Source organism: Littorina saxatilis, linkage group LG1 (assembly GCF_037325665.1).
Source record: "Littorina saxatilis isolate snail1 linkage group LG1, US_GU_Lsax_2.0, whole genome shotgun sequence".
Classification (NCBI taxonomy): Eukaryota; Metazoa; Mollusca; class Gastropoda; order Littorinimorpha; family Littorinidae; genus Littorina; species Littorina saxatilis.
In genome coordinates, this window is record NC_090245.1 from 38,803,004 (window position 1) to 38,826,196 (window position 23,193).

Below are 23,193 nucleotides of genomic sequence, written 5' to 3' on the forward strand. Positions count from 1 at the left end.
GCTTTACGTGTTCGTAACTTCATCCGCAACCTCTTTCATTTGCAAAATCAACAAGATCTCGGCCCCTGGTCTGTGCAGCCATTCCTATGCACATTTGGTTCACCAGTTTTGCGCTGGGGGAGCTGCACCAATGACCATACTTCACTTCGTTATTCTATCGTTGCCGGTATCCAAGCAAAGATTGAAGTTTCCTGTATGTGTTATAGGACAAGAACCATTGCGGTAGTGCTTGCCAATTTCCCCTTTTGAAGTAAAGAAAAACACGTATGTCTACCTTTTTGGAAAATAATGTGTGCGAAAGCAGAAGAGAGAGAGAGAGAGGGGGTGGAGGGGGGGAGACGATGAGAGACAAAGACGGGTTGTGTGGGAGGGGGGTACAGAGAGAGAGAGGAGAGAGAGAGAGAGAGAGAGAGAGAGAGAGAGAGAGAGAGAGAGAGAGAGAGATCAAATCAAATCAAATTTTATTTTACGAGGGTTGTGGCATAAGCAATATAAACGAGCTTCTTTTCAACCAGCCCTCGCCCAGAGAGGGACTATTCTAATTGTGTGGGAGGGGGTACAGAGAGAGAGAGGAGAGAGAGAGAGAGACAGAGAGAGAGAGAGAGAGAGAGAGAGAGAGAGAGAGAGAGAGAGAGAGAGAGAGAGAGAGAGAGAGAGAGAGAGAGAGAGAGAGAGTTGGATATAAAGAAAGAGTGTGTTGAAGGATGGCAATGCACAAGTGTTACCGCTTGTGTTTTGACGTTAAATATGGGAGATAACGCTGTCGGTCAGTCATGCTCATACTCATTCATACCTTACCTTTTGTCCTTCCAGGTGAAAATCGACGGGATGTTCGTGTTTAAAGCTGTCATGTCGGAGCGACCGGGCAGCCTGCTGATTGTGATGATGGGGGTTATCTTCGTACTGTCTAGCTGGAGTGTACACGCCTGTGATGCCTATATGGCCGTATACAACAATATGACAATAGGTAACACTTCCTCTCTCTGTCTCTTATTCTCTCTCTCGCTCGCTCGCTTTCTTTCTTTCTCTCTCTCTCTCTCTCTCTCTCTCTCTCTCTCTCTCTCTCTCTCTCTCTCTCTCTCTCTCTCTCTCTCTCTCTCCATACCTTATTGGTTAGTTTAAGAGAGAAAAAAGATAGGGGCTACCAAATGCCTTATAAATCATGGCGGAAAGAAGAATGTCGTACTTGAAATGTGCCCCCCCTCTCTCTCTCTCTCCCTCTCTCTGTCTCTCTCTCTCTCTCTCTCTCTCTCTCTCTCTCTCTTATTCTCTCTCTCTCTCTCTGTTTCCTCCTTTTTCCATGCGTTCATGCCTCGCACGTCTTCGTTGCAGGGGATGTTTGCGGTGTTTTCTTAGATAATAGTAGTTAAATATGAGTGGGTTTTTTTCCTTCAACATTTTAGTCTAACCTATCGTGTGCGTGTTTGATAGCTAGTCGACGGACCAGGACAAACACTGGCAGAAGCCAGAGAAATATCTGCAAGAGTTTTTTGTCATTTTTTTATTTATTTATTTTTTTTCTTACAACGATTGCAATAGCTCCATATTGCAGGGACGTAGCACCCGGTAGGGCATGTAGGGCGACCGCCCGACCACTTTTTCCGTAAAAAAAAAAAAATAAAGAGAGAGAGAGAGAGAGAGAGAGAGAGAGAGAAGAGAGAGAGAGAGAGAGATAGAGAGAGAGAGAGAGAGAGAGAGAGAGAGAGAGAGAGAGAGAGAGAGAGAGAGAGAGAGAGAGAGAGAGATCTACCAACAGAACACCCCACGTAGTATTCACGCGATGGCATAAGGTCGGTTTTTTTGGGTTTTTTTTGTGTGTGTTAGTCTTGGTCAACTGCTGGAATAGGATGACGTCTTATTTTGACGAGAACGTCACACGTGACGAGTTCCGTCAGGCCATAAAAGTATTGGCGCCAATTTAGTGAAAATTGCTTCTTCGTCCGTCTGCTCCCATGAGAAACAATGGAGGTAAGAAATGTTTTGTATATTCTGTGTGTGAAGCTGGGGTCAGACTGAGGGGTGAGTGATTGTGTGTCAACCGTAAGTACGCCATAACAATTGAGTAACACAGTAACTTGTGGGGTTAACAGTGTCACATGAAACAACATGTAGAGAGAGAATTGAACAATGGACACAAGTGTGCATCCTGGTTGTGATGGATCGAAAACGCGCTAAAAATATTCTGACAAATCCCTCTATTTTTCAGTCATCACTCAGGCTGCCAATGTTGATGGCTGGACGGATCAATAAATTGCTTGTTTAGAAGTAAACCAGTTTGTCAATCCTTGCTTTTTAACACACTAGACAATAATGAAGACGAAAGTCATTTGAAGTAAGTGCTCATCACATTCAACGTATCGGAATTTAGATATAAATGTAAGTCGATTGATAATCACTGATACATTCACCAGCCCGTTGTTTGGTGGAGGGTGGAAAGATGATTAGATGGAACTGAGCTCAGAAGGCACGAAATCGCATCATGTTTTCTTTCTTTTTTAGACCATTACAAGGGGACGGGAAGGGGGGGGGGGGGGGCGGTAGTGTAAGCCCCATATTTCCTTAGCTGTCTCAGCATTTTGTCTTCCATTTTTTTCCGCCCTACCACTTTTATTAGGTGTGCTTCGTCCCTGTATTGGCAGTATTTGCGGTCCGACCAATTTAAACCAATACCCTTTTAGATCAAGTCTCAACGTATTTTCTGTGTGTCTGACAGCCCAGGTACCAGGTCAAACACTGGAAAACGCCATGTGGATGTCGGCCATCACGTTTCTGACAGTGGGATACGGCGACGTGACGCCCAAGTCAGAGTGCGGGCGTGTGACAGCCGTCGTCACAGGATTACTGGGCGTGGGCTCCACCGCTCTGCTGGTGGCTGTCCTGGCCCAGAAACTGGAGCAGTCTCGGTCCGAGAAGTACGTGCATAGCTTTGTGTCGCGCGTGACCTTGGACAAGGTCCATAAGCACGCGGCAGCTGACGTCATCAAGTCCGTGCTGAAACTGTGGCGAATGAGACGACAGACATCAGCGGTGAAAAACAGTCACCGGACTCAAACACAAGGGAAGCTGTTACAAGTAAGTGTCGCTTAGGCGTACAATACTGTCGAACCCACTTATAAGATAAGAACATCGCCTATAAGAAACATCGCTTTGGCCAAAAAACAAATAGGTCTGTTTACGGTAACCCGACCGACCCTAGTTTTTAGGCCCGACCCTAATCTTTTTTTTGGATCGTCTGAAAAAAAAACCGCATCCAAAATAGAGCTGTTTGCGCTCAAACAGCAGACGACAGAAGGGAGGTAAGCTCAAAGTACTGTTTATAGTTATGTTGGGCAAAAACAGGGATTGATGAGAAGAAATGAACTGTGAAACATCATAGAGAGGGGAGAAAATAAAATAAATAAATAAAAAAAATGGGAAAAAAAATAATAAAAAAATAAAAAAGCCGACCTACCGACCCTATTTTTTCACCCTATGTTACCGTAAACAGACCTATATATTTTTTTTTTGCCTTACAAGAAAGGACTTTTATTTTCCCTGCCAACTGCCTTCTTTCTTCTTTTAACAATTCTCCAGATAAAAGAACCTCCGTTATAAGAAACCACCGGTTATAAGAAAGGAGTTTTATCTCCCTTGACACAACTTCCGCGGATATAGGGAAAAAACCAGTCAATTTAGATTGACATATTTTTCAATGCTCACACGGATGTGACTGACTGTGACCCAGAATGACCGGAAGGGCTAGACAGGCACCTGAATCGAAATGTTGTGTTTTCAAATTACTCCTTTGTAGGCTGTGAATAGGTAGCGGCAGTAACGCTAGTCCCATGCGGGAAAGCGAGATCTGTGCTGAAAATAACACGTTTTCAATTTCCGACAGCTTTCAATATATGGCATATTATTGAAAATGGAAACTACAGAAATGAAGTTGGATTCTTTGTCTTTTACCCCATGCCATTTGTTTGCAAAATGTGCTTGGATTGAATGCGTGTGCGTGAATCACAAATACTCTCTCCGGATTTTCGGACAGCCGTGACGCGACCGCCATTACTACTTGCTCTTCAACTTTTTGTGGTGTTTCCCTTTCGGCGTTGTATTTTCTAAAAACAGTTTCATTCAACGATCGGAAACCAGTGTCGACTGCTAAAGAAAGAGTCCCTTTTCTTTCTAGGGGGGGTATTTTTTAGATTAAATCGATGGTGGATTTTAGACATGGACAATAAAAAATTGCCCAACTTTAACCTTTCGTAACTTAAAAACAACTCAAACGATCGTAGTCGTAAAAGATGCGCTAGAAAGTCCGATTTCTTGTGAATCCTCCAAATATGGAAGTTTCCGTTTAAGATTCATGCGCGCGAAGCGCGAGCCAATCAAAACCGAGGACCTGCAAAACCGGTAAAATCCGTTGCGTTGATCGCGAGTCATGGCGGAGTATTCAAGCGAAGCGATGGTGACGCACGCTTCGAGACAATTTGTGGAAGAAATCAAACCCATCCTTGGTAAGTGTTGATGTTTTTCTGTTCATTTAGTGTTTAGAAGTTGATCTGTCGAACCATTCTGCTGAATTTAGCGTTTTGAGTGCGTAGTTTTCATTTTGATGATAGTAGTTTGTGCTGGGTCATTTTGTATTGGGTGTTGAAATGGGGGTACTCGATAAACGACCTAAGTTATTTTTTGCCTTTCGCCGTACATGTGATATATTTGTTTCAAACTAATCTTGAATTATTACTCCGATGGTTTTTGTTTCTCAGTTGTTGTTTTCTTGAGGATTAAATTAGGATTAAAAGGAATAATTGTTCCTTTGCTGAAACCGGAAGTGCAAGACTAGGCATAGCAACGAGTAGCGTAGCTTACACTGACCCTTGCGCATCTCCATTCCTTCTTCCTTTCCCCCCCAGTTAATCAGAGTTTATGGTCCATCACCTCCTTCCACCCCTCCCTCTCCTCACATTGAGTTTCTCTGCCTCCTTGACAGTGAGGTTGAAGTCATAGGACTCCCTCTCTCTCTCTTGGTCGCGCGCGTGTGTGTGCGTGTGTTAGTCAGTGTGTGTGTGTGTGTGTGCGATGGTGTGTGTGTGTTTGTGCGTGTGTACGTGCGTGTGTGTGCGTGCGTGTCATGGATATGGGTGTATGTACGTCTCTCTCTCTCTCTCTCTCTCTCTCTCTCTCTCTCTCTCTCAGTCTCTCTCTCGCGCTCGCTCGCTCCCTCTCTCAGACTACACTGCTTTTGAGAACTGCTCAATGAGTAGATCTCGGGTTGAGAACTGCTCAATGAGTAGATCTCGGGTTTTAAAATAACAATGCTCGGACTGTGTCGTCTGAAAACTGCTCAGTTGAGAACTGCACAATGAGTAGATCTCGGGTTTTAAAATAACAACTCTCTCTCTCTCTCTCTCATCTCTCTCTCTAAAAAATGTCAGTGAATCTTGAATCTCTCCCACAAATCAAACATCTGAAAGCATAAGCTCTAAGCATAACACCCGCCCACCCCTGCCGGTAATTTCGTCACGGGTGACGAATCTACCGCGTGACGAACTTACTGGTAGCCTTCATGGTTTCAGTACAAAATTATTATGAACATAGTATTACATTTTTGTTTTGTTTGTGTGTGTTACAGATGATGCTCACTTCCAGCAAATGAAGTCTGCTTTCACAGCAACTGGAAGAGGTCAACCACCCAAACTTCAGCTGGTACCACTGACCAACAAGCTATTGTTGCAGCTGGTACCACTGACCAACAAGCTATTGTTGCAGCTGGATCTGCTTCGGTTGGAAACAGGGAGGGATTGGAGTGACCTGGTTTCATTTCTCCCCAAAGTGTTCGACGTGAACTTGCTGCAAGGACTTGAAATCAAGGCAGAAATTGAGGGAACAGTGAAAGAAGCAACAAAGCTGGGGAATAAGACTGGATTAGAACTAGAAGCATTTTTGGATGTCGACGCAGGGCGTTGCATCATGGGCCGGAATGTTGGGGTTCATTTGCTGAAACATAGGATCACAAGAAACCACCTGCTGAATCCGGACCTTCTGGAAGACCTTGACCGTCCATCAGAACTTGTGAATGGCATGGTGCTCGATCTGATATCGTTCCACAAAAAGGAGAACCTATCGCTGACTTCTGCCAGATTCCTGCATCGGTTGTTTTTGGACACAACATTGTGCTTGCACCATTTTCTTCTTCTGGCAGAACATTCACAGTCGAATCTCCAGCAAACCTGCCTGCCATGTACACCTGTTTCAAGCAGTACTTGACTGACAACTTTGTTTGACTGACTTTGAAGAAGGGGTATATATGCATTTGACTGTCACTTCTCATCCGACTGTGCACTTTGCAAGAATTTAGTTTTCTCCAGAGAACTGTGAACAATGTTAATAAATTTATCCCACATACGTGAGAGAGATACCCGTGAGATAAAAATCGTTCAAATCACACGTGTGTATATCATGTAAATGAGGTCAACCGGAAGGTCAAGCTCTGTAAATTAGTACAGGGCCGGACTACCGGGGGGGTTATGGGGGTTGCGCAACCCCCCCCCCCTAGCCTAAACATGTACCTTACTTATTTAATTTTTTTTTTATTATTGCTTATTTTATGCCGTTTCATGCAAGGAGCGACCATTTTCCTATCTCAGAATATGACCTACCCATCAGCTTCAGGGGGCTTTGCCCCCTGACCCCCACAACGAGGGGGGGGGGGGGGGTTCTAGGGTTTCCGGACCCCCCCCCCCCCAGCCAAAAAATAAAAATATTGAATGAGGCATGCATTTCTTTATTTTACATTGAGTTTCAATTTTTGGGGTATTAATCAGTGACAAAATCTGCTGCCTGAAACTGGTAATGATCATCCTCAGAATGCACCAGATTGCACCATTTTGCATCCTTTTTTTCAAAATTTTCCGGGGGGGGCATGCCCCCGGACCCCCCTAGCAAGCTAGGCGCTTTGCGCCGTCGGCTCGGCGCTTCGCGCCTTCACACCCATATCTTCACAATATACTTTTGAAAAAAACCACCCATAAAATGAGCTGATCCGCCCCTGCCGCCAGGGGGGACATCCCCCTGGGCCACCACTGGCAACCCCCCCCCCCCTCCTCTTCGCCTAGTCCGGCCCTGTAGTAGTACATGGGATCAACCGGAAGGTCAAGCTAATCCTATGGAGGAAGGATATGCTTTGCTGTTGTTGTTCCTTTTGGTTTCTTTTATCCTGTGGCCACTGCTTTTCTTTTTATCTGGTATATTTTGAAGTGATGGGTTTGATTTCTTCCACAAATTGTCTCGAAGCGTGGGTCACCATCGCTTCGCTTGAATGCTCCGCCATGACTCGCGATCAATGCAACGGATTTTACCGGTTTTGCAGGTACTCGGTTTTGACTGTTCGAATATTAAACTTAACAGTGTTAACAAAGGCGAACTACTTTGTCCTAGTTTGAGAGTGTGTGTCATGGCGGAGGAATGAATGTCAAATTGAGTAAAGTGGTTTGAAGTTCTAAAGCGGGTTGATCCAAAGGCAATATCGCTGTCGGTGACTTTTAGTTAGATCTGGCACAGAAGTATATAATGTAGGATAAACAGAATACTACATGGCTTGTTGTGTCGTACCAGATTTACACTCGTTGCTTTTTCAAATAGTAAACAGCTCGCTTTCGCAGTTCACTATTTAAACAAGAAGGGCAAAGCCCATACGACTCACATCCTTGACCTTTACATGACCTTGACCTTCAGGGTCAAGGTCAAATAACTAAACCTAGCAATGACATCATACACTAAGAACTGCTTTACACATTTTTCCTACCAAAATACATGTGACCTTGACCCAAGGTCAAGGTCATCCAAGGTCATGCAACACAAAGCTGTTAATTCAAGACATAGGAAGTACAAATGTGTCTCTTGATGAAAGCATAACATGTGCACCACATAATTTTTAAGTTTGAAACAGTTATCTTCCATAGTTCAGGGTCAAGGTCACTTCAAAATATGTATACAATCCAACTTTAAAGGACCCTTGCGACCTTGACCTTGAAGCAAGGTCAACCAAACTGGTGTCCAAAGATAGGGCTTACATTGCCCTGTATAGCATACATAGCTAAGGTTGCCATTCTCGATAACTTCAGAAGAAAATGTGAAAAATGGTTGTTTTTAAGACAACAATTACGGCCCCTGTGACCTTGAACTTGAAGTGAGGTCAAGTTGCCGCACATGTTTTTTGAGATCTTGTAACCATACACCATAAGGCCGCATCAGGTGTTGATAGACTTAATAGTGTCCAAGAAATATCCAACGTTAAAGTTTTCCGGACGGACGCCGGGACGGACGGGCGGACGACTCGGGTGAGTACATAGACTCACTTTTGCTTCGCATGTGAGTCAAAAAACAACTCGTGTAAATCTGGTACGACACAGCAAGCCATGTAGTATTCTCTATATCTTACTTCAATCAATCAATCAATATGAGGCTTATATCGCGCATATTCCGTGGGTACAGTTCTAAGCGCAGGGATTTATATATATTTTTTTTTATGCAATTTATATCGCGCACATATTCAAGGCGCAGGGATAACAGTGACATTTTTATCTATGCCTATACAATTTTGCCAGGAAAGACCCTTTTGTCAATCGTGGGATCTTTAACGTGCACACCCCAATGCAGTGTACTTGATTGAACACATATTTGTGAAGATAACATTGTAATCAATCTACACACCAAAAATCATGGCTGTATTTTCAGTAGTTTCTGAAATATTTCAATCTGAAATGTGCTATCCCCCTCTGGGGGGGGTTTGTCCACTCTTGGGGGATTATTTTCAACATTACACTGAATTTTACTGATGTCTGTAAAGATTACACTGTAATCTATCTACACGCCAAAATTTTTCGTTGTATCTTAAATAGTTTCTTAATTATTGGCCTTGAAGTGCGAAAAACTGTAATTTTCCTGTTTTTCCGCTTGACAAATTGAGGTTTTTGACATTTTTGAGGCTCTTATACTCCAAAAGCATTGAACTAAGCTGTCTGAAAAAAAATAGGCATGTTCTACACACATTTGTTTGGGATATGTGAAAGTTTCAGACAGCTGCTATACATATTGTGTGAATTGTGATGACCCAAAGTTGCCCTCCCGTGCAATTTTGCGATGGTTTTAATTGTGTTTTTCGTGAAGTTTGCATGCTTGCTGACAGAAGCCATATGAGATTAGAGGGCTAGAACTATGTGTTTTTTCTATTCTTGGTTGCTGATAACAGATCCTGAAAAGTTGAAAGGGCTGAGGATAACTATGTGGTACCCACATGCTGCTGAAGTTGCCCTATTTTACAGTTTTAAGCAGAGTCGCGACAGCGTATGTACTAAAATATCAAAATCTCAGGAACTAATAAAGGTATCCACTTACTTTTTTGTGTGTTTTGCTTGTACTTTATTTTTCTTTCAAGACATCACAAAACATTCACTCTCACTTTAAAACCAAGTTTTGACTGCCGCTACCTACTGTTAAATGACCGTGCAGAATGATTGCAAACCTTGAACTTTGGCAAGTTTTTGCTTCAAGTGCCTGTTTTTGCTTCAAGTGCCTGTTTTTGCTTCAAGTGGCACTGTCAACACCTACCGTAGAAAACGCGACAGACAAGCAGTATATGAAGAGATCGACAAAAACCTACTTGATTGGTTTTTATCTGTCCTCCCATTTGGCGTGCATGTTCTGGTTTGTGTGTACGTGTCTGTGCCTGTGTGTGTGTGTATGCATCTGTGCACCTTTGTGCGCGTATATGCATTTGCGCACCTTTGTGTGGGTATGTGTGTGTGTGTGTTTGTGTGTGTTGTGTTATTGTACGGAGGGGCTGGATATTGGTAAAGATGGTGGTGCTTTGAGTTTGTGTTTATACATGTCTGTGCGTATATGCATGTGTGTGTGCGTGCGTGCGTGCATGCATTTGTGCGTCTGTGTGTGGGAGCGGGAGAAAGGGGGTGGTTGCTTCGCTGGCAGCTTATGCATACACAGAAATACATTCCAAAGTACTTGCTCTCCCAATGCGAGCATGTTCGTGTTCGTGTGCGTGATTCTTTTTTCGTTTTACACGAGCAACTCAGCCTGCTGCTCGATTTTTTAAGTGTTTTTTTTCTCTCAATCTCTCGATTCAGGTCTTGCAAGACCCCGTGACCCAGCATAATTGACAGACCGAAGGTGAAGGCCATACGGTTTGTTGGGGGGGAACCTTAACTTCCGGTTAGAAAACACGTGGAACTTAACTACAATATACGTTAATTGGATCTGTGATCCAAACATGGCTTTTGGTCAATCGAGATGGCAGTTTATTCCACGAGCCCGTAGGGCGAGTGGAATAAACTGCCATCGAGATTGACCAAAAGCCATGTTTGGATCACAGATCCAATCAACATATATATCTCGACATTCACTTATCTTAGGGTTTTTGTTTTCAAAGAAGAAAGAAACTTGCTTGAACACGGACCACTTCTCCGAGCAAAATCAACAAACCTAATCACTCGCATTCCATTCGACGTCACAGACATACGCTTGAAAAAGTAGGACCAATTGTATCGTGTTTGAAATTATAATGAATTCAATTTTTCTTGGGTTTCAACAAAAAAGCAATGGTCTTAAAGAAAGAGAATACAATTCTGAAACGACAATGAACGGTAATGAACAACAATAAATGAAATGAAAATACGCAAGTTCTCCCAACATTACAGCGACCTTTCCGACTTAGGCCTACGTGGGTCGACCGATTTCATTTTGAGAGGCGGATAATGTGCGTAAGGTTTGTCAATCAAGGGTTTATTTATTGATAATGTTGACGGTGAGGGATTTGATCTGGCAGTTGGTGAAAGGAATGTTGCTTGGAAGGAGGTTTGCAAGATCTGCTCCGGGGTCATTGAACTCATTTTCGTCGGAGAAGATGTTGATCAGTTCTTCTTCTGTGAAATCATCCCCTTTGGGATAATGGGCTCGCCCGCTCTGTGCATCAGCCGTTGCCCTGAAGTGTGTTGGAGCCGCTCGGTTTGAAAGGGACGACAGCAGTCGAAGTTCCAGCGACATGTTCGGCGAGTGTAGTTCCCATAATCATTTTTACACCCCCGGTTTTGGGGTGTGTATAGGTTTCACTCGATGTGTTTGTGTGTTTGTGGCGGTGTTTGTGTGTTTGTGTTCGCAAGTAGATCTCAAGAATGAACGGACCGATCGTCACCAAACTTGGTGAACAGGTTCTATACATTCCTGAGACGGTCCGTACAAAAATTGGGACCAGTCAAACACACGGTTAGGGAGTTATTGGTGGATTAAAATTATACAAGCACTTATAGACGGACACCCCCGTTGGTCAAAGGGAAATAACCATTCTCACTGCCACCAACTGAGAAGGTTATTTCCCTTTGACGGGGGTGTTTTTCCTATCGGAGGAATTTCTTGTTTGTGTGGATGATGTGCGCTGGTACACAGCAAAGTGAAGACACGGATTTGTGTCCAGTGATTGCCATGATCTCTGCGGGGGTGTGTTGATTCTGGTGGAGGACAGTGGCTCCAGTGGCACGGATACTGTGATTCGTGTACGTTTCTGACAGCTGGCATTTCAAGCTCAGTCGAGGAAGAAATTTCTGTAATGTGTTCATGCCAACGGGTTGATTGTTGTACCAGCATTCATCGTCAGTGTGAAACGAGGCCTTCGGATAGCACCAGAGTCTGTTGCAGTCTGGATGCAGTTTGGAAAGGTACCTTTCGAAGCTTCGAACAGGGCACACAATTGTTCCAGTTTCTGGCATGAACCCCGAAAAGACTTCGGCATCATCTTGGCGATGATTCTTGGTGAGTTCGTCGATGTTTTGGAATACATACTTTCTGCGTGTGTTTGTGTCCATTTTGACAGCAAACGTGTCTTTTGTCATCGTGTGTAAGTTTTCGTTACCTCTCCTGCAAAAGTAATACCTGATGTCGAACTGTACTTTGTTGTAGAGTCCAACAGGCGTGTCGGGGTTCAAGTGAATACTTGTGTACAATTTCTCGCGATCGTAATCGGTCAGGGGATAGTGGTGCGTAATGGAGGCTTTGCCGGCAGCCTTGATCTCTTGCATGGCAATATTTTGAAGGACTCGTTAGATTGTGAGAAAGCGGGATCGGAGAGCAGGTCAAACTTTCTGTTGTAGGGAGGGCCTTTTACGTGCCGATTCAAACCGTATCGGATACCTTCCAGTGTTGTTTTTTTGTGTACATTTCTCCTTTTTTAGTACGGGCTTCGAGATAGAAGGATGACAGGGTTGCATCCATTGTTTTTGTCATATTGTTCAAAGTTTACCTCTCTTCCCTTTTCGTTCAAGTACTCGCGAAAAGTTGCTGCCGATGACGCGGTTGCCTTCTGCGTAGTGGTTGGCACGAGATTCTTTTTCTTCTTCGACAGTTCATCCTCCGACACTGTAGCAAAACATTTCATCTTTTTTTCACTTTCGAGTATGCAGACGACTGAACTTGACCGCTAAAAAGTAGTCCTTTCGGAATCATTACGCCGAGTCTGAACATGAGGTCTGAACATTGTTTTTAGGCAGGATCTAGGTGAAAGCGAGGCTGTTCTTATCTCTGTATACAGTCGCGAGAGAGAGAGAAATACATGTCGAGACATTATAAGATGTTTGATGGGTTGTTGACAGACCAGCTTTTTTGTCGTCCGAGGGGGAGCATATCGTCTTTTGTTTCATATTTATTGACCAAGTCCGAAGGCCGGCCGCGGTCAATAAATATGAAACAAAAGTCGATATGCCCTCCGAGGACTGACAAAAAAAGCTGGTCTGACAACAACCCATCCAACATCGTTTTTGTCATCATTTTGGTAGCGCGAAAATAATTGCATCATCAACAGAGGGAGCCATGAGTTGAAACGCGAGTTTGGTTTTGAAAATACCGTTTTGGGGGCCCCACCACGCTGTTGCAATCACTGAAGGCAGGCGCGAGAGTGAAGGCGCTACAAGTACAAGTGAAAGCGAGTCAAGGAGATCTGTGTATTAATTTGATGACATGTTGAGACAAGTATGTCAGGTTTGAGGAAGAAAAGTTCTGTAGGTTCCGACTAACTGAATGATGTGTGAATCCAGCAGTACGCGTCTTCGGCTTTGGGCCGACAGCGGCGTTTCATTGCAAAGAATGACCTACATTTTGCATTTGCTTGCGATGGGATTGCCCCGCTGTTTCGAAGAGTTGCTTGTTTGCGGCACTGTCAGCGTTCGTGACATCTCTTCTATATATATATACGACTTGTGTCTGTCTGTGTGTCTATCTGTGTGTCTGTCTGTGAGTTCGCGATGCACGGCCAAAGTTCTCGATGGATCTGCTTCAAATTTGGTGGGCATATTCAGGTAGACCCGGGACAGGACACAACCTGGTCGATATTTCAACACGTGCTCTCAGCGCGCAGCGCTGAACCGATTTTGGTTCCACCTCAGCTACCCGGGCCCCCATACCGACACACCAAAGCCGCTACACCACATCACAACGCCAAAGTTCTCGGTGGATCTTTTTCAAATTCGGACACCGTATTCAGCTACACCCCGGACACAATATCATCGATGAGATATTTCAACACGTGCTCTCAGCGCGCAGCGCTGAACCGATTTTGGTTTTTGTGTTCATTTCACCATTATAAGTAACTCTTCCTTATCTTCTCCAGTGTTTTGCGTTTATCTCCCTTCCTTCGTGTGGCTTCAATCCATATTCCCGTTTGTAAGTTACTATTTTTAGAATGTCACTGCGCTGTCCAGAACGCTTCCCTTGCACCCGTAAGTTGTTCTTACTGTCAAAGTGAAAAGGTCGAATCAATTTATAGCCACGCGAAAAATACACTGTCACCTATCTCTATATATTTATAGATATAGATATACATATATATATATACGGCTTCTCTGTGTGTGTGTGTGTTTGTGTGTGTGTGTGGGCAAAAACCTGTGGATTGTAGAGTTCTGTTTGTGATGGGGTCTAGCGGTTTTTGTCTGTCTGTATGTTCTGGCATTTGAGAAGCCACAACAGATAATATAGGGCTAAGAAATAAGCTCTAAAATTCTCAAACCCGTTTGACAGGACTTCGCCTTCAAAGGTGATTGTTGTGAACCGCCACGCTGTCTGTCTCTGTCTCGCGATTCACCCCGGCGAAGCCGGGTATTCCTCTAGTAGCAGATATGTGGATTAAACCTGCGACGAATCGAGAGCAAGGGAATAGCAGAAAGCAAGATGAGTGAGTCGCGTCAATGTAGAAATGGGCTTGTACCTGATTGAGATGCTCATCGGGGAACATCTCGAAGGAAACTTCTTGTCCCGTTTCAGCCAGAGAGGATCGCAGCGTTTTTACAGCTACATCAGTGGCCTTGTTAGTGTTTGCGGGCGTGAGCAATTTTTTCTTTGTCTCAATTTCTTCGCCAGTGTGTGATGCAAATCTTTTCGTCGCCATGATTGCGTTGATAGCTTAAAACGCAGACGGTGTGTCATAGGTCACCGTTGTTTGTTTGTTCTTTTTTTTTGTAATGCACCTTTGTAATCTTGTAAATAAATGTGTCTCTCCGTTACATCGCCCTTCCATCATGCCTCCCCATCTCTATACCCCCCCCCCCCCCCCCCTTTATCAGTGGTAACAATTTCTTTGACGCGATCGAGTTCGAGCGTTGAACCCGCCATGTTTGGGTGAAAGGTCACAGAAACTTCGTGTTGTGCGGCGACGGAGTTTCGTTACAGATCTGGTTTCTCATTGACTCTTTATTTTTCCTCGGATTTTTCACTCTTCTTGCCCGGCTTTGTCAGATGTGTGCATTTCTTGTTGGTATGTTCTTTGCGTTGTATTTGTTGTTTTTCTTATTTGCTCTTAGATTATAGATAAGTCTTGGCGTAGAAATCTGCTGCACGGGTCAGAATGTCAGGGGTCAATCAGTTTGACTTACCAGTTACCATATCTCCGATCGTCTGCGACTCGAAACAGAGATCTTTATAAATACACACACTCAGTGACTTTGTAAGTGAACAAAATATATGGCTAGGTTTCATTTGTTTGCGAGAAAGCCTCAATTTACTTCCTTTCATATCGTAGTGTTTTGTTTTGTTTACGGTTATGGTCTTTCGTTTTGGAAGCAGTGTTTTGGGAAACGCCAATGAGAAGAGCCGATGAACCCCCGAGCGTTTCTATTGGGTTTGGTTTTGAATATCCATGTAACCTGCTTTCTGTAACTATGGTAACTGGTGATTTATTCCCCGGGGAACATGACATTTATTTCCCAGATGCTTGTGAATGAAAACTCGTGAAAATGAAAGACTGATCAGCACACAGAACCCATGTACACCGTAACCTCGCTGCAGCTACTCACTTTGCAAAAATATTTCCTCAGTGAAACGTCCTCGCATATACTTCTCTCATGCTAAACAGCGTGGGAAACATGCTTTACCCTCTCCTATTATTTTTTACCGCAGAGACAGCGACAGATTCCCAGTTACTTTCAGCTTGGGGAAAAAACCCAGATGCGATTACGTCCCTTTGTTTAAAAAAACATCACGTAAATATACATTTGACGCAACTGTGACGACACTTTTCATGATTCTTGTCTAAAAGTGTTTTTCCACGTGTTTTCTCACCGGAAGTTTGAGTTCCCCCCACAAATAGGAAAGCCGAGACTAATGGTGGCCATTATGTACCAAGTCCAAAAACCTTACTACAAGTCGTGAATAACACATGAAAATACACTTATTCCCCCCTCTGCTTCTTTACCTCTGTAAACTTGTAGAGCTAGTTATTTTTCGATAAACACCCAGCAACCAAACAAATAACGACCCAGCAACAGCCTGAATCCTCGATAGCGCAATGGGTTGAGAAGCTGTTCTGCGTCGGTACTACTTTTGCGACTGAAAAGTTCCGAATGCTCTAATGTACGAAGTATACATCTCTGGAGCAAACAATACAAACATAACGCATTTAAATTAACAACTACAGGCTTGAACACATGAATCTCCATATAAAATCCATGAGTTTGGTTGTTTTCTGAATCTAGGTCTGCTGTGCACAAACTTTCATTACAAGCAAATTCCCAAGGCAAGTAACTCTCATACTTTGTCTAGCGACAAGAGTAGTTCCCCTTTCAAATTTCTTTTCACTCAGTTTCTTCGACAACAGACTGCAATCCGACGGTCAGTTTTCAACAATATTTCATTTAATAAACAGATCACACGCAACCAAATGCACACATCTCATCAATTTAAACAAAATAAAGCGGTTTCATACACTATTTTCCCCAGAAAACTGAACTTCATACAGTTTTTAACGTTGGAACACGGGTGCAAAAGTTCGTCTGCTAGTGCTAGTCCCATTTGACGAAAGAACATTATCCTAAGCGATACCAAAACATATACAGAACACACAATATCTGCCTTTGCCGCCATAGCAGAATAACAGCATATCTGTGTACTTGATTTTAGTCCAAAATAGGAAAACTGACAAGAAGTGTTAACAGAATGGAATGATTTGAACGGAACTATACAACCGCACATTAATCGATCGCCTGCGCAGGTTGACTGGTTGAGTGAATAGGAATCGATCAAACTTTCGCAAAAAACTCCTCTTTTCTTTGAATAACTGAAGAAAGGAGGAATAAAGAGGTTACACACCTCGTCTCAGTGATTATAAAAAATAATGGTCTCAGTTCGCGGTCATGAAAAAGCTCGCTAAAGCTCGCATTTTTCATGATCCGCTAACTTCGACCATTATTTTTAATAATCACTGAGACTCGGCATGTAACCTCTACATATTCATTCGCACTCACATACTAATCCCAACGACTTGAAATTACAAACATAAACATTCATAATGACACAATCACATTCACGCGCCTGCCTGCGGGCATATAATGCAATGCTTTTCCAAAAGTATAATGACATTAATTTTGTTTTTCCTCGGATATTAAGAGACAGGAATTGTCTAATATAAGAAAGCAAACAAAACTTTCCCCTTGATTATTTGTATAGGCTAAAGTTCAACATTACTGTGTTTAAAGTGTACAGTAGAGAATGTTGAACTTTAGTGTTGTAAATTCATAGTTCAGAATCCACTGCAATTTAAAGAGTTCGGACACCGATTGAACAAACAATTTGATTTCGCTAATATTTTGCCTGTGATATTTTCATATTATGTTGAAACAAGTGTGAAAGACTGAGAGAAATCAATCGTACAGACTTTATTTTATAGAATGTTGAATATGATCACATGACAAGAATCAGATAAACGAGGGACGGGTAATTGAATGGGGTATCGCAGACAAAATATTAGCGAAGTCGATTTTCGGGGTCAATTGCTGTCGAATGTTTTTAAGCCTCCAATTTTGCAGAATCTGCTCTTGTAAGCATAACAAGTTATTGGCTCACGTAAGTGTAGCCTATGCGATCGTAACTTTGTCTGTCTGTGCGTGTGTGTGTGTGTGCGTGTGTGCGTGTGTGCGTGTGTATGTCTGTGGTAGAAACTTTAACATTTGAAGACGTCACATTATGGCGTAAGAGGGTTAGACGTCACGCGAAGGAATTACTGAAAGTCTCGGTCATTGTTATTTTGAGCGGGCCGAGACTAGTTGGCAGTCGTGTCCCTGTAAGTTACAGGCTACATGCAGACAGACAGATCTAGATCTAGTGTCTCGCTTTCTTGCACAGTGTCACCTATGCTTACTGTGTGTGTGTGTGTGTGTGTGTGTATGTGTGACGGAGTAATTGAGTTTGTGTTACTGTTTGTCGATTTCTTACGTGAGCCTTGAAGGCTTCGCCTCTTGTTTTGGATACCTTTGAAGTTACGGGATGAACCGTACAGATGCCTTTCGTTTACATGGGTTTTGGCGCCGCCATTTTGGTGCATTTTTTGTAAGGAAGGGCGACAACTCTGTCGAAATTACGTGTGCGTTTTCTCTCCCATGGCAGTAATTTTCCGCGATCAAATGACCAAATAATTCTTTATGATTAATTTTGGAGCTCAGTCCCTCAATTCATTTCACGATAATTGTTCTTTGGTTTGATTAAAGGGACTTGTATCAAAGTCAATTATGCCACTGGATTGTGAGTTATGAATATACAACGCTAAAGTTCAATATTATCTGGAAGACTACATCATATGAGCATTTTCATTGTCTAAGTGATTTTTTGAATGAGCCAATGTTACGTCCTTTTTGGCTCAGCTGAGTTATCCGTGATCATTAATTTTTATGAGCATTGTTTGCCTGAGAACAAAAAAGTGTAACGTTGAGGTTTTCTCAAAAGTGTTTGAAGCAGTATAGCTTTGACACGTTACACACTTCCAGGGTTCGATGATCTCAAGACATAACCTAAGTCAGTTTGACTCCTCAAATGTCAAGGTCACAGTGGGGTCATGTTAGAGTCAAATAAAGATAAATTAGCATTTTCGTAAACGTTCTTTTGACTCAACTGAGTAATTGATGAGTCTTAATAATGAGCAGTGTCCGTCTGTATCGATGGCCAACCGTCCGTGGACAAAACAACTTGACGTTGAGGTTATTTCGGATGTTTGTGAAGCTAATGCTTTTTAAACTTTGTATACTTGTAGGGTTTGACGGTCTCCCGACATAATCCCAGTTTGGTTGACCATCGGCACATTTTAGGGTCACAGCGGGGTCATGTTCGATTCATAAAACTTGACGTTGAAGTTATCTCGGATATGTCTGAAGCTAGACCTTTGAAACTTTGCACACTGCTAGGGTTGTATGATATCCCGACTAGACACCAGTATGGCTGACCCTCGTCCAAGTTTGGGGGTCATAGCGGGGCCGTGTTCGATTGATAAAAACTTAACGTTGACATTGTCACATCGGGGTCATGTTCATAAAACTTCAAGTTGAGCTTTTGTCAGAAATTAAGGGAGAGATAAAATTTCCTACATTGAAGGTTAACTTTTTGAAATTTGCAGGACTGATCAAATCTATTAAGGCATATCAGAAAAAGATAACTGTAATACAGGAGGCAAACTATGAATTGTTAAAGCAAAAACCATGGAAAATAATATCATGTTACTAATTTCCGGTTTTCGGAAGCGTTGGTATTGTTTGGAGTTCAGGAAAATATGTTCACTGATAAAGCCTTAGATTTCATTATTTTATTGGCCAAATTTTATATTTACAAATGTAAATGGAACTCTGAAAGACCGATGCTTCCGATATTCTTGAAATTTTTGAAAAGTAGATATTTATTGGACAAATACAAGGGGGGATTAGCAGAAGATAAGTTTGACCGCCTCTGGCAACCATATTCTAACCTGGTTTCATGAAAATTGTCCAGTACTAGGCTCTACTCCTCCTCCTTAATTCGTTAACAGTATCTTGATATATATTCTGTTGTAAACTTGAATCTTGTAGCAATCAATATTGTTTAAAGGTCTAGTAGTTGTTGTAGTCAAACGGTCCTATACAGTGCCTCTTTAACTTTCTCCCTCTCTCTCTCTACTTCTCTCTCTGTTCTAGATCATTCTTTTTATGCATGTTGTAGGTATGAATGTGGCGATGTGAATTGTGATGTAATGTATAATGTGTTGTAAAAAAAAAAACCAGGAAAAAAAAATATTAAAGGCAGAGTAAGCCTCCCGTAAACCATCACAGATACGGCCAGGCTTTTACACACAGTACAAACACCCTTTCATTTAAACACTCACCAATTGAGAACATCCTAGGTGCCCTCCGTAAAGAGCGAACAATTTTCAAAGAATTTATTTTTGGCGTGGTTTATCTTACCCCTGAGCCATCGTGAACCCGTGTGATCCAGTTTTCCCCCTTTTCACAATGCAGTCGTCATAGTTAGTCATTTGAATGAGACTCGACGTGAGCTTATCTACAATAGCACGTTTTTTATGCACGAAACAACGGCTGTGGTTCACAAGAACTCTAGCGATGGCTTTTGACTGTTGAGAGGAACGGCGATTTGCACTGATAAACCGGGCCGTCGTCTGCTACGACCCTTGCGTGACCCTGCTTCCGGGCTTTTCTTTTTTTAAACTTTCACAACTTCGAATTGTTCTGATCTTGTCTTGATGAAAAACGAATTCTTTTATGATTAAAGAATGTTTGTGTAACAAGCTGTCAATTTATTATTTAGATTTTAAAAGTTAGGTCTAGCGCAAAAACGAGGCGCCATTGTTCTTCAGGGCCAAGTCCACGAAAATAAATTCTTGGAAAATGTCTCACGCTCGACAGAAAGCAGCCAGGATGTTCCCGTTCGGTGAGCGTTCAAATGGAAGTATGCTTGTACTGTATTTAGACGCTCGGGGAGCTCTGTGATGGTTTACGGGAGGCTTACTGTGCCTTTAAAGAAAAAAAAAGAAATTAAGGGAGAGAAAAAGCCTCCAAATTTCACACAACTGTTGTTGTTGATAACCAGCAGATGTGACCAACATTTAGCTTGTTTTTGTAAAAGTTTGGAGTCACAGCATGAAAATGTTCGCTGGAGAAGATTTCCATCCCTGAAAATATCCACTGATCGAGCTATCAAAAAAAGTAAGTCTTGAGCTCATCAAGCTATGATGTCATTGTTTGATTTGGTCATAGCTTAGTATCTGGGGTCTTTTAGTCTTTGCTGAGTATTGTAAGATGTATTGATGTATTGAATTTGCATCAAACAGTTTTGACGAAAACAGGAATCCGTTCGTACCACTTTCATCAAATTGTTTCCGTTCGTACGCGTTATATGACGTTCAAGATTTTGGTTGATGCAAATTCAATACATCTTATGGTTCACATAGGTCCAATATCACTCGAAGGCGTACCCTATGCCAAATGACGACCATTGGCCCGGAATACATATAACTTGTAGTGGGGGCCTGTTTCTGCCTGATCTAACGAATGTGTACGAACGGAAACGCTTTTCGTACGAACAGCAACATGTTATTTTGTACGAATTTTGTACGTATGTGTTACACGACACTTGAGATTGCCACAAGTTCTCAAACGTCGTATAGTTGTGTTCTTTTATTCTACGTCGCCCGTCTTCGCAGCAACAGAAAACAACTCGTCAAATTGAGTTCGAGGATTTATTCAGCATTCAATACATACAACTGCACAACGTAGCAGAACTCAAATAGAAGCTTTTTTAACATTCAAATCGCGCTGGCATATATAGTAAATACTCAATCTCGAGAATATTCCAGACCGAACACGATACAACTACATTATACGAGCCGTGCATGGACTAAACTAGCGACATTCTCTCTGTGACGCACATCAAAAGCGCCGACACACTTAATCCGAACGAACGCCACGAACTCACGACCAAAACAGCATGGTAAACAACTTGTTTTGACAGGACTAGAAAGTTCACCTGCATTCTCGTCCAAGCATAAATATTGTGTTTACAAAATATAATATCGGTACTTTCCCACAAAGTACAAATAAGTCAACTACATGCAACACACAAAACTGAACCAAAGCTCAGCAACGGTAGCGTTTCCTAACATTACCCCCAACACCAGAAGAAATTTACCTAATTTCTTTCAATCATTGAAACGCTACCTGTACACATATTATGTATACATAACAGATTGAAATCCAGGTATGTACATTAGTCTGTTGGAGAATGAACACAGTTTTACTCACAAACTCGGCTGAGAAAATCTGCTCCAACATTGTCTGAACCCTTGATCGATTCCACTCGCATATCAAAGTTCTGCAAGTACATCACCCACCTCATGATACGATTATTTACAAACTTTGCAGAGTTCAGGTAGGTGAGGGGTTTGTGATCAGTCTGAAGCACGAATTTCACCCCTTGGAGGTAGAGTTCAAATTTCTTGATTCCCCACACAATGGCTAAACACTCTTTCTCCATGGTCGAGTAGTTCTTCTCGGCTCCTGACAGCTTCTTGCTGGCATAGCTGACCGGAAACGGTTTACCTCCATGCTCTTGCATCAGCATGGCGCCGATCCCTTCGTCCGATGCGTCTGTACGCAAGATGAACTCTTTGGCAGTATCAGGAAGGCGTAGCACCGGGTCTCGTGACATCAGGTCGCGCACGGTCTGGTATGCCTTCTCCTGAGCTGGTCCCCAGAGTATTCGGTTGGGGCATCCTTTTCGGGTCATGTCCGACAAAGGCGCCGTTATGGCGGCGAAGTTTGGAATGAACTCTCTGTAGTACCCAGCCAATCCAAGGAAGGATCGCACCTGCTTCTTGATTTCAGGACGTGGCGCATTGAGGATCTTGGTGACGTTTTCCAACAAAAGCCCCTTTTGACCTTCCTTCAGTGAATGACCTATGAAGTCAACGTTGTCGGTCCCCAAAATGCACTTGCTGGGTCTCACGGTCAGATTGGCTTTTGTCAGGCGGGAAAACAGTTCCCTCAAAGTCTCCAGATGCTCCGCAAAGGTCTCCGTGTGGACTAGCAGATCATCCCAGTAGTACACAACATTCTTCATTCCTTTGAGCATTTTTCGCATTCCCCTCGTAAGGGTAGCACCACTGTTCACCATGCCAAAAGGCATCCGCAGGCACTCATACGTTCCGTCTGGAGTTGCAAAGGCGGTCTTTGGTATGTCCTCTTCGCGCACAGGAATTTGCCAATATCCCTTGCTGAGATCGATCTTTGAGAAGATCTTACTGCCAGTCAACTGTCGGAATAGATCAGTTGCCGTCGGCATTGGTTCAGGGTCAAACACGGTGATCTTATTCACTTTCCTGAAGTCAATGCATACCCTGTTTGTACCGTCTTTCTTCTTGACAACAACAACGGGAGATGAGTAAGGGGATGATGACTCACGGATGACCCCCATCTTCAACATGCTGTCGATGTCCTTCTTCAAGGATTCCCGAGCCTGAAACGGGATAGGGTATGGTTTTGAGCGAACAGGAACGTCAGATGTGAGGTGGACTTCATGTTCGACCAAGGACGTAGAGCCTGGAACATCACAGAACCTATGGGTGAAGTCGCCCATAAAATCATGCAGCTCCTTCTGCTGATCTTCTGTCAGGTCAGGTCCTAGCTTGACGTCGTCCACTCCCTCTTTCTTGTGGAGGTCTCCCAACTCCAGTAGTTCCTCGCCGTCGAACTCGTCTAGTTCGGCTGGTTCTTCCACACTTGCTGCGACCTGTACTGTTTCCGGAGGTCTCTCCACATACAGTTTCAGGAGGTTAGCGTGGTAGATCTTGGACTTCTTGCCGACATTCACCTTGTAGTCGTTGATCCCTACCACGGCCTCAACCTCGTATGG

General features: G+C 43.0%; 2 protein-coding genes and 1 long non-coding RNA gene across 6 annotated transcripts in view; all 3 read left to right on the forward strand.

The window, feature by feature from the left end:
- The window catches only part of LOC138969046 (origin recognition complex subunit 6-like), a 591,738-nt gene that overhangs the window by 453,906 nt on the left and 114,639 nt on the right, over positions 1–23,193 (forward strand). The gene's annotated exons all lie outside the window — the stretch shown is intronic.
- LOC138968941 (small conductance calcium-activated potassium channel protein 2-like) overlaps positions 1–23,193 on the forward strand; it is a 68,851-nt gene that overhangs the window by 22,959 nt on the left and 22,699 nt on the right. For all 4 annotated transcript variants that reach the window (XM_070341623.1, XM_070341644.1, XM_070341638.1 and 1 more), the window contains 2 exons: positions 814–967; positions 2,714–3,072. In XM_070341623.1, the coding sequence (XP_070197724.1) occupies positions 814–967; positions 2,714–3,072 (513 nt within the window). The remainder of the gene's footprint in view (positions 1–813; positions 968–2,713; positions 3,073–23,193) is intronic.
- LOC138968965 (uncharacterized) lies at positions 4,411–9,377 on the forward strand. The gene is made up of 2 exons (XR_011456330.1): positions 4,411–4,496; positions 5,615–9,377. It is a non-coding gene; the product is annotated as an uncharacterized lncRNA (long non-coding RNA).